Source organism: Triturus cristatus, chromosome 8 (assembly GCF_964204655.1).
Source record: "Triturus cristatus chromosome 8, aTriCri1.1, whole genome shotgun sequence".
NCBI classification, from domain to species: Eukaryota; Metazoa; Chordata; class Amphibia; order Caudata; family Salamandridae; genus Triturus; species Triturus cristatus.
This window is the reverse complement of record NC_140591.1, coordinates 963,505,505-963,518,410: the sequence shown is the minus strand read 5'-3', so window position 1 is coordinate 963,518,410 and position 12,906 is coordinate 963,505,505. Positions and strand designations below refer to the sequence as shown.

The following is a 12,906-nucleotide window of genomic DNA, read 5'->3' as shown; positions in this document are numbered from 1 at the left end:
CTGACATTCTGACGTACTGCAGTTGATCAAAATTAGAGCTGAACATCAGCTCAGCGACCATCTCTGTACCTAGAAGGGAACTGCTGAGAAGACAGTTTCCTTCACGGTGCAAACAAATGTGGTGGGTGGCCACTGTCAGTGTTATCAGTGGTCTATCAAAATTGTTAAAAAAACTAAACACCAATGACCCCCACATCCTACAAGTTCCCTCCAGGGTGTGGAGGTCTTTGTTGCTTGATTTTTTTGGTTCCTCTTCAACCGTTTTTTTTTCTGGCAGTGGTGTGCAGAAGAAAAATTATGTTACATAACTCATCCTAAATGGGACATGCAGTGTAATGTCCTTCCTCTGACAGCTGCATACTCCGTGGGGCCATTGGAGGATGCTTTTCCATGACCGAGCCAACAGGGCCTGTGTTGATGGAAAACGTACGGTCCGCCCTGGCACACTGAGAGTTTATTAGACTGGGTACTTCATTGCATTTGTGATAGAATGCCCTGTCAACCAAACTCTAAATCAGGCCTTTCTTATGAAATGATTCCCAATTATAATAATTGGGCCCTACTCGCAACACTATTTGCGCTTGTAAATCTGCATTTCAGAGGCAGAATGTGACCTTGTAATCATAAATCCACTTACTCCTAGGCAACATTAAACAAAAATCACATTACATTAGGCTGAAGTAAATCCCACACAAATGGTAAGGAATGGTTTTTCAAACCTTTGGTTAGCCCTGAGAGGTTGTGAATGGCCAGAAACACATCAGTTTTTAGTCTCCAACAAACACATTTCTGACACTTTTCCACCCTGGAAACAGTCCAGGCAATGGCTGGAGCAAATTCCTCTCCCAAGCAGGATGAGGACATGACTTCCCACAATTTAGTGGAATTATAGGGGACCATGATAAATATTAATACATATTTTCCAATCTGAGAACAGAAAAGAAATGGTCAAGTATTACATAACACAGATGTGCTAACTTTCCATCTTTGGGAAATCACAAAAATTAATGAAAGGGGAAATCACATCATGTTCCCAGGTGTACACCTGTAAACTGTGATAGGTTTAGTTATTATGGCATGCTTTTGGAAACCTTTGCGAGTGAGAAAAAGTCATAACTGTTCACCTGTGTGGAAATGTAATTCTGTGAATTATAATTTTGTGACTCAGGCCCATTGTATATAGGCGTATTCCTTGTGGCTATTCCAACAATCTACTATGCTGATGGCCCATGATTTCAAATTTTCATGAAATCAACTTTTTTATTTGACCAAAGTATCCCTGTTGTTGAATGATCTGTCCACAGACATATTAATGATGGCAACCAGAAGTTTGCAGAAATCATTAGCAAGCTTGTGTTATATAGAAATATGAGTTTAGCCCTCATTGAGATCTTCATGCTTTAATATCATACATAAAGCAGGACTCAAACTGTCTCATATGAGATTACAATTTAAAGTGATGGGTAAAGCAAAGCAAATAAGAAAGAACCAGTGGCCCTTCATTATTAATTAACTTGAATTTAACAGAATGTTCCTTAAGTTAAATTTAATTAAATGTTTTACATTCTTAAATATTAACTCTTCAATGTGCTTTCTTGCTCTATATTTACTGGTCTTGGAATGAAATTGCCCAACACTTGAACTGCATTAATGAATCAGTCAATGATACTGGCAGATTTGTTGTGAACCCCACAAATAGCTTCCACCTCTAACTAGAGTAATGGAGTGATGGATTCTATTTCTTTAATGGAGTTCAGAGTTCTTCACTCTAATTCAATGTTTCTTAGACTAAACTCTGATCATAGTCTTAGTTTATGTGCATGTAGAACACAGAATAGTTCGACATATAATAACAGACTTGTCTCCAGTTGTTCCTCTTGCATATTTTCAACTGCAGATTAGTTCCTACATGCCGACACTGAATCTTTGATAGGATATCAGTTTCAGTGATGTTCCTCATGACAGGTAATTGCATAATTGCTGTATCGTGTCTAATGCTCAATACATTGAAAAGCAGTGGTAGATGGTAAAACAAGTTGAATGACTGCATGTCAAAAATATCTTAAGGACATTCTGTTTGACCTCAGTAGATGATCTTTTACCGCCACTCTTACTAAATTGAATTTTAGCATTGACCTTAAGGTCAATCACCTTGTGCTTCCTACCATTGATTTTCTGTGTGTTTAGTATCACACTCTGCCCACCATTAATAAACACACACATTTTCTTGAATATCTTAGTGCAACATTAGTGTCTTCCAACAATGTTATGAATTTGTTGGATATTCAGGTTTTTGAGGGATAGGTGCTGTAAAGAAAATTGCCAAATCCTCTTTGTGATCTCAACATGTAACATTTGTCTGTCCTGTTTGTGGCTCTGGAGTTAAGGACAATAAACAGATCCAGAGAGAATGTAAGGATTATTTAATGGCTGCACTGAAATACCTCTAATTTAATTTGGTACCAGAATATCCACATTTAGACATAGTACTACAAGAATATCATATCTATATCACAAAAATATAGATACCAGAATGGCATGGAGGTAAGAGTATATGGGTAAGTACATGGTTATTATGCTTAACTCCACATATATGTACCTTGTAATATATATATATATATATATATATATTATTTTTTTATATATATATGCATATATATATATATGTGTTCATGGTACATGAATATGAAGTTAAGAATAGTAAAACTACACTTGCCTTTATTTTTTGCTTTAGTATTCTAGCAGCAAAATATTGTTTTAGTCTACATTTTGACATAGAAACCTCATTATTATGCCTTATACGGGCAGGGCTTGACCAGCTGTAGAGATAGCCTTTCTGGACACTGTGAAAAGACAGCATGCATATGGTGATGCAGCTGAATTACAAGAAACCAAGGCTAATACCATTGATTGGCTAAGAGACCAGGCCTAACTTTTAGTTTGCCTTTCTTCTACATGGGTCATATATTTCATAGTTGTGATGGGTAGATTAATGGAAGTAGTGGTCTGCCAAATGAGTCCCGATTTGGATGACCATCTTTCTTAAGAGTATTAGTCATGGGTTATTTTTGGCTTAAATTTGCTTGAAGTTTTAAAGGTGATGTCTGGTAAAAGAAGCAAAACATGGAAAAGCAAAGATTTGAGAAGTTCTGCTGCCCTACTTCTACATAGCTTGTCTAAGAGACATAAGTCATAAAAAGGATATCATTATGAATCTCTTCAGTTCAGCACATACAGTCTAAAGTTCTAACCCTGAAACAAAACAAATATTAAACTAGAGCACGTGTCCTATAATGTTACGATTAAACTTTAATCTATAAATTGTTAAAAGGGGAGGGGCATTTAAACTTTGCATACTATGCCTCAATTTTATTGTAATAATTTTGCTGGTTACCAGGTGGGGTGGCAGTTGAAAAATTTGGTGAATGCACTACGAGACGACCCGAGTGGTGTTATCTTAACTTTGAAAAAGCGACCTCAGAGCATGCTTACCTCAGCACCAGCCTTACTGAAAAATATGAGATGGAAACCTCTTGCTCTGCAGGTAACAATGCTTAATCATAAGTCATACACCATCATTCTAGCCATAGATTATCTCTGCGATGCTTGTCTGTGCCTCATCTCAGCAGCATATGAATTTCCTTGTTATGCTTTAAAAAAATTGTCATTTAAGTAACCTCTGCACTCTTGAACAGCTTATCTTACAAAGTTCCATTTTCACCAGATTTGATGGTCTGATCAGCTGAATTGCATGACATGCAGCAATTATGCCATTAAATGTATCTTGTCTTTTGTTGGCTTGACTGCAGATAGCAGCATTGAGAGATATAGCCATGACTAATACTAGTTGTTAGTGGGTATATTTCTGAGCTGCTCATGATCATTAGTAACATTCCTAAGTGATACCAAAAGCCCTAACCCCTACTGGTTACTAATACCAAGGGATGAATTTTAGATAAGTTCAATCTGCCTAAGTGATTTAAAACTATTAATGATGTTGTGCTTTTAACATCTATACTGCACTTCCCTTCTTGTTTGGAAACCTGCATGTCAAACCTATAGTACCAGAAGTTTGAATCACCATATATTTTTCAATGGCTCTAGTTCTATTCTGTACCCATCAGATAAACTAGAGCTGAGCGCCAAGGAAAAACTAGACATATAGAGTTGGGTGTTAATGGAGGACACACTTACAGTAAAGTCATCAGCAGTCCTTTGTCTCCCGACATCACAGACCCAACTAGCCAACAACATTTTACCCTTCCAATCGCACAGCAACTTCTCCAGCATCCCTGTCCCCGTCACATTTCCAAACCATTACTCATATCTCAATTGCCTTGCTTTTAAGGAAGCATTTGCAACTCTTCACCACTCTCTCAATGAAGATATATTTGTGATTTAATTCTGAACTTACTCCTCAAAAGCTCAAAATAACCTTTTTTTCTTTAACTTATTTTTCAGTGAATATAATTTTCTTGTTTACTTATTTAAATACACTTAACAGAACACTATTACTGTATTGCCCCATTCAGTTCTTATAGCAACCATAATGCTTAAAAATGTAGGTTTGCTATTCTGTGACGTACGGTTTGAAGAGAAGTAGTAAGGGGGTAACCTATTACCCAAGCAACATTGGCAGTATACTAGTTTAAAAGAGATTTGCCTCTTCAAAGTAATTTTGCATAAGAATTTACAAGTATTTAATGACTAAAACACTGTCTCAATTAGAAGCATAAGCGACCACAATTTATGTTATAAAGAAATAACAAAAGAACCTTGGCAGCTGTATCTATCCATCAAATGTGTGCAAAAAGATAATGTTAATGAAAAATAAATATTTTAAAGGTGATAAATATAATCAATCATGTTATAGTTAAATGAAGTATTGCTCATTGTGTAATGAAAAAACAAGGAAAGCAAAGAACACGTGGCTGCCAATGAATTACATGTGGGCAATACCATTAGTTTACCTGTCTATATTAGACAGAGTTTAAGACTAATCGATAAAACTATGCCATGTAGTCCAAAACCTATTTACAAAATGTTAACATTTCAACCCCAGCCATAATTTAAATATGATCTTTTCAGGGCAATATGGTAGAGAAAATTGTTTGAATCATTTCCAAATATCATAGCCTCTTTCTGAACTGTTTTATGTTTCTGGAAGTTTAGTCTCAAGACCTGGAACATTACTCAAAGAGCTAGATATATTCATAGGAAAGCTAAAACTATAATTTTTTCAATATACCACCTTCATGTTGAACAGAGCGCTGATCTTCTGGGGTCTTACAAATGACATTTCAAAGATTAATTCTCTTTAATAGTCTGCAGAACCTTAGCCCCTCGTGTATATTTATTTTCATAAAACATGTATTTCAAATGTATCAGAAACAAGTTTCAAAATATAGTCTTGTCTGCAATCTTCTTAACAACTCTTTATACCCTGGAAAAATAAGTTTTGAGATCGAAAGAAAATCACAACTACTGGTTAAACTCCTTTGTCATTGAATAGGCAAAGGCAAATAAATTGCTCACATAGAGCCAAAACCTGTGTGTAATTTCTAATGGCAGTCTAATCCAATAATGACACAATGATCTACCTTTAATCTTTTGAGTTCCAAAATAAGCCTATCCTTCTAAAACACCACACTCAGTCTGCCTACCTTCTTAAACTTTGACATTATGAAGAATTAATAAATCACAGGTTTAATATACATTATATGGCAATCCACAAATAGATCCTATTTTTTCAGGCCAAATTTCAAATAGTAAAATCATGTTGCAGTAGATTATACATTCTATTTCTAGATACTCTGCAATCATTTCCTTGATTTCAACTCTCCACTGAGTTTATAATAAGGACAATAGGCATGAAAAGTGTTAGTCGCTAGGCCCCTCTTAATTCTGTGATGTTGCTTGAAGATGTGTTTCTCCAGCCTTCATGAATATCTCCAGTTTCTAATGTGTGGTTGTGCAGAGCTGCTAGGGGAGAGACAACATATTTCTCTTTCAATCTTGTGTGTTACATGAATAGTTTGCCAGAGGCAAATTGAGTGATAAGGATAGCAAACAATGAATGACAGGACTTGACCTGTGACAGAATGACAGTTTTGAGGTAGTCTCAGTTAAATAGCTAACTTTGACTGACTTCTACACCAGTCCTAAGTGCCTTAAAGGGATGCTAGCTTTTGAGGCATTCTCCTTATTTCTGTATTGACCATCAGCCTTTTGACTTTGTTTTCTTTGAGGAACTGGTGATTATCACCATTTCTTTTTCATCTGCTACTGCTTTATGTAGACCTACCATTGTATTTGTTCGGAATATTACACACAAGGCTTCATATGGTGATTCAGCTTTTTTCGTCTGCCTCCATACAGTCTTACCCATCCCCTCTTTCTGAATTTTTCATCACTGCATTTTGCACTACTATATATTTTTTTAAAGGATTATCTATCTTGTTGTCTGATGCTCCATTTGGGGTTGTGCTTTTTTAATGTCTTTCCTTCATCAAATGTCTCTCCTGCATCTCCTGTATTGTTTTTACAATTACCCATCCCTATTTTATCTATGTTGCAATTAATGGCATGGTGCCTTCTAAACATAAATCTGTTTTCATCTACTGACCTTTAACCAACTATTTTTCAAGCACTCTTGCTTTTGGGGTGAGCATTCTCGTCCAGAAATAGCTTATCTACAAATGTGGTTCCAAGACATGTTATTGCCTTCATCAAAAACGTGTGACAAATAGAGATGTGTTTTTGTAACCTTGATATACCTATTCACGTGCAACTGTATTTTGAATCTGAAACATGCTCTCAATGACTGCAAAAGGACATGACAACTGTATCATGTAATTATGTTTGCATTTTATTAAGTTAAAGTAAGTGCATCTGTTATAAAGGGCTCAATGAGGACCTAAATGTCTTATTTTGTTTAACATCAAAAAAGGTTTGATATCCATCTGTTGTCTTTCTCCACATTGAGTGACATTATTTTCATGCAAAAATTATGCTTAATTCCTGAATCAAGACATAATAGCAGAAAGGTTCACACTGCAGTCAGTGGGTATGTGGCTATGTTAATGAGTGACTGAGAATATGAGTATGTGTACAGTTTCATTTCTGCCACTAACTGCTATGCTATGTTCTCTATCCATAGTTCAATTGTAATTTTGGAGCTTCACCCAACTCCAAAGTATATTTTGATTAAACACTACCTGCAGTAGAAAATACAAACCACTATACACATAGCCACGTAATCGCCCGAATCAACATGGCAGTTTGTTTTTCTCCATGACTCTTGTATTTTATATTACAAGCATGATACATCTCATAGATTTTGTAATTTGTAAAGACATTAATAATGGAACACAGGCTGCTCAATGGACAGGAGCCAATGGTAGCAGCCTATATGCCTGTGGAATAAAGATGTATCTGGTATAGTATGGATTGCTACACTATCCTGCAGCAAGAGTAGGCGACTACAGTGGTTGTTAAACCAGATATGTGTTCGAAAGCCCCAAGATTGCTAACATCAAAGAATAAAGACTACAATGAGCACTGTAAAGTACTTTTGTCTATGGTTCGGGTCGTTTCTCGACTGGTGAAGGTGTTAGCAGAGAGAAATGGAGTTTTCTTTAGTCGATTACTATTTTGGTGCTGGTGTGTACTCATAGCTTCTTACATGTATCTACTCAGCAGAAAAAGGGGGAGGAGGGAAGGACATTAAAAAATGCCCAAGAGGAACATGTCAAGGGCTTCATAAATGATTTACTTCAAGTACTTTCATATTAATTTCAAAACATGCTAATAGACACAATGCCAATTGTGTACCCAGCAGAGAAAAATCACTGTTGAAAAATCTTAACTTTGTAAATTACAAAAATCTATTAAATTAAATGGACATCTTTAAAATGTGTTGACCATTTGTATTATATTTAAGGCACTTTACCCAATGCAAAAGGGGGCATTTTTCAAACTTTTCTGAACTTGGTAAAGCATTTTACCCATCCGCAATTATATCAGTGGCAATGTATTTTTCAAAGTTTATATTTGCACAGTAACACATTAAACAATTAAAACTATTCTGCTATTTTTCTGTTTGAAAGCTTCTTATCCATATTTCCTGGACTCTTGTTTTCTGTATTCTGCTAAAACTGATAAAAATAGCATTTTAAATTAAATAACACTGTCCCGAAAGCTAAAAGTAACAATTGACACCACCATGTAGTTACAAGAAATAATTGCTTCAAAGCCTTTGCCGTATCTTAATACAAAACTATTGTACTATGTTATTGTTGTATAAGCACTTTCATTTGATTTGTTTGGTATGGAAATTTAGGAGCACTGTTGGGATGAGGGTACAAAGAGTACAAAGAGAGAATGGACAGCAAGTTCACCAAAACAAACGGCTGCATAGCTGAATCTGAAACATGATCTGAATGACTTTGCAAGAACATAGCATCTGCATATTGTAATTATGTTTGCATTTTATTAAGTACATTTTAAAGGAAGGAGAGAAGGAAGAAAAGGAAGAATCAAGGAAGGGGGCGATGGAGAGGAATTAAAAAAAGGAAGTATATTCTCCCATAATTATTTTAATTCTTAATCCCATTTAACCAATTGTTCCACTCTTGCTTCAGAAAGAAACATGCACACACCCCAAACATCAAATACATAGAAATGTGTACATGCACCTAGTTCCTAAAATCAGAATTGTTCAATATAGGGCTAGAAATTCCGATTGTGAACAAACCACCTTCTACAATCTCAATACTAGACCATATATTTCCGTCATTGTCATGCATGTGTTTTGCATTTTACTAGGTAAATATTAAAGTAAGTGCATTGTATAATATTATTACCTTTATTAAGCACATTATAAACAGTGTTGTCTCTAGCTGCTAATCCAGGTATCATAATTACAAATAAATGGCACTCAAGGCATTTCTTTTGAAGAGGACAGGCGTCTGATCAAGCCATTTAGAGTTCAATTCAGTAAACTATAAAATGATACTATAATGGATTCAATAGTCAATTTAGCTGTTTTAACAGTGTTTTGTTTTGCTGAGTGGTAATGGTCCAGCAGGTCTGTGAGACTTTTCATGCTTTAGAACTTTTGAAGTGTCATTTTACATACCAGCTCAACCTTACATATCACTTGTTTTGTCATGAACTGTATGCAGGCTAATAAAATGAGCTAGGACTATCCTGTTTACTACAAATATATATCTACTACCACTCTACCAAGCCGAAGTGAGGCAAACACATCCCTTTTACATAATTCTGTTACTATTATACTGCAATTTCTAATATTTCCTACTTAGTTTAGGCAATGTATATGTATTTCTTTATGATAATTATTTTCATTTGAACATATTAAAAGTTTAAGCAAGTATTTTTTTACCGTGTGCTAGGCAAATGTACTTTCTTTTTTTTTAAGTAAGAAATTATACAATAAAATTTGACCCCCAACTCTGTGTGTCTTAACTTCTCGATTCTATTTAGAATATATGCTATAATTTATGAGTTTCACCTTCTGCCTGGATTTCCTCAGGGCAGTTTGAAATTCGCTTTTGTACTATGTCTCTAGAAGTATCACTGATGCATACCACCTTACAGTGCCCTATTATTCAAACGAATAAGCCTAACTCCTCACTTTAAAAACCAGAAACTGCATGCCACTCAAAGTTCGTACACACACATAAAGATAGTTTACCCCGAAACACAAAATACAACACTCTCTGTACCATCAAACATCTTTAAAAGGATGCAGATTTGTTTCTTAGGTGTGGGTATGAGATTCGGTAATGGTAAAAAAACTATTAGAGAACATCAGGACGGTTTAAAATACAATATAAATTAGAAGAAATGATTATGCTGGCTTGTGATATATTCAAACAGATGAAACTGGGTGGAAAGCTGCTTCATAAAGTCTTAAAGACACCAACACTTAAGAAACATTAATATTTTGTGAAGCATTGGTTGCATCATGTTTAGAGTAAATAGAAGGTGTGTATAGATTCATATGTGGGTAAGTGCAAATTTTTTGGGCAAGGCAGTACAGATGTTTTCCACTGACTTCAGCTTTAGAAGCTATGGCTTAAATGTGGTCGAATATCTGAGTAAAGTATTTTGACACGATGTTAAGGTAAGCACAATATATTTTAATGTTATGATAGAGGTCGTTCTGTAACATATTCGACTTGTTTTTTTAATGCGATGGGCATAATAAGAATCCAGCTAAGTTGGCATTCAAGAGAAATTAATCCATCTGTCTAATGTAAGTGAGTGTGGGCACTGAAGAGAGAAGCAGCAGTGATGGGAACCGTTTCAAACCATGTGTTTATGGATCAGAAATAAAGTCTTCTAAGAGTAAATAGAAACAGTTTTATTGTATTGTAAATGCATTTATATAGCGCTTACTACCCTATTATGCAAAGCACATTTCAAATGGATATCTTATGGCTTACTGTTATGCAAGATTCACAAGAATTTGCATTAATGAGGATAACAAAAACAAAAAATTAAACAATAAATTGAGCAAATCATAAAATGCTAAGAAAATAATTAAACCAGATGGAGTGACGAAAATCAGTGTGCCAGTCCAGCATCGCATACACTACAAATTGTCTTGTCTCCTTACTAGGACTTAAAATATTACACATAATGCTGCTACCTGACCACAATCAACAGTCCATACTTCAGACCAGTCACCCAAGTGAGAGAACATGCTTTCATCAAACTAATGAAAAGCTTTAAAGCATCATTAGCTCCCACACCACTCTGCTCAGTGGTCTACTTTACAAAGCCGATTATCACCCTTGCACTGGCAATAAGGAACCTCATAAGTTCATCACTACACAATGGATCTCTATCATGTCCAATGCAGTCTCGTTAGACTAAAATGATTTGACCAGCAGGTATACAAAGACTCTTTTAAATAGTTAATACAACACATACAATACAATAGCATAAGATTGCAAAATAACATGACATAGCATATATTTTCTAAGTTAAGCATAACATAATGGCAATAAACTTGCTTTAATAAACCCTAATACTAAATAAGTCTTTTACGAATAATATTACCCTTCATCAATACTTCACTACTAAGAGCAGTGTACAAAAAACTAATGCTCATTCATATCACTAAAATGACCACAAAACACTTTCTAAATAGCATAACATAAAACAACATGACATAACATAACAGAACATGCCATTCATCCTGCTTTAAAGAATCTTTATACCAACAATACTTAATTATACCATCAATAACATACCCTGTTTTCACTCTTATCATCAATATGGCCCCACCAGTGGCAGAAATAGAGTTTGTACATGGTTTAAATTAACATAACACAGCGATGTATAAACTTGTGGAACAAAATACAACCATGCATATCAAAGAAGACATAAATAACCAAACATAAAAATCCATTTGTATAGTACAGATGCCCTTAAAATACATGCACATAATAACAGTTAAACATCCCACCTATATCAAAACATAGTAGCTGCCTCTAATATCATACTCTCACAAAACGTAATGCGTAAGTGCAGCACCACCCGCTGCCTCGTGTTTGGAGCATGCCTTCTGAATTTACTGACCTCAATCAACATCTCCCAGGAATGCCATACAGCAACAAACACCATTCCCACCACATACTTCTGAAACAGTGCCCTGGAGTTATTGAGAATCAGATCCCTTTGCAACTTTGTCAGAGGTTTGAAATACTATAAAAATGCTTCAATTCAGTATGATACAAACATTTAGCATAGCAATACATAAGTATAGCAAAATAACTAAAACATAAACTTAAAGGAATGCATAACATAACAGAGCTCAGTGGTGAGCAAATGAAACATCCAAATTAAGAGTACTTCTTATGAATCCATATTGCTCTTTCTCTATGTTTTTGACCCATCGATTCCTTCTCAGACTATAAGGGCCTCATTACGATGTCGAGCCTAAAGTTTCCGCCCGTCACAGTCTCAGATTCGGGAATTGACTGACTTGCAGTTGGCGGTTCTGACCGACCGAACACTGTTCGGTCGGAGTCCCATTGTTCCCAATGGGAGCCCGTGTTCCCACCGACAACACGGGCTCCTATGAGTTCTCTGAGAGCCAGTCGGAATAGATTCAGAAGGACCGTGAGGTTTACAACCTGACCACGAACAACGTAATCGGTCGGGCCGATTGTAAACTGACTAAGTCGTTTGGAAGGGTTCTGATGTAGTCTAGGACATTCTGACTGTCAGCCAGTGTATTTCCTGCCTGGCATCGTACTGAGGCCCTAAATTGTGTCAGTATCCTGCAGCAAGAGCAATCATCAATGAAATCTCTCTATTTCAGACATCATGGGCCTTATTTATGAAAACATTTGCATTGCTTCATGTTAAAACAGCGATGCAACAGTTTCACTGTGCCCTCCTTGTGACACGATGGATGCACCGCATTTAATGTACAGTGCTCCATGTCGCAAGGAGTTACAGATACATCAGTGTTTCTGACATATATGTAGGTGCAGTAATGACACACTGCTGGAGTGTGACGCAAAAGTGACGCAACTCAGGCAAAGTGTTGTTACACATTGGCAAGTCCCATGTTAAATGTGCCTGCATCATTCTTACGCCGGCTGTGAGGTGTAAGATTTGTCACAGTACCATCTGATAGATTTCACTACGCTACTTCTACGAGGCTTTTTACGGGGGAACGCCCACCCTGCATACATTATACCTGACGCAGGTATAATGTAGTGCAGGGCTTAACAAAATGACTCATCTGCTTAGATGCGTCCCTTTGTAAATAGGGTGCAACATGGCACATTTTTTATGGCTCTGGTGCGTCATAAAAAGTGAGACAACAGCGGCGCAAAAGTGATGCAAGGTCTCATAAATAAG

The 12,906-nt window shown here is 36.0% G+C and overlaps 1 protein-coding gene across 5 annotated transcripts in view; it reads left to right on the top strand.

The window, feature by feature from the left end:
• The window catches only part of CNKSR2 (connector enhancer of kinase suppressor of Ras 2), a 1,692,689-nt gene that overhangs the window by 984,005 nt on the left and 695,778 nt on the right, over positions 1–12,906 (top strand). For 3 of the 5 annotated variants that reach the window (XM_085622480.1, XM_085622479.1, XM_085622482.1), the window contains one exon: positions 3,398–3,544. The exons of the other annotated variants lie outside the window; for them this stretch is intronic. In XM_085622480.1, coding sequence (XP_085478606.1) covers positions 3,398–3,544 — 147 coding nt within the window. The remainder of the gene's footprint in view (positions 1–3,397; positions 3,545–12,906) is intronic. 5 annotated transcript variants of the gene reach the window in all.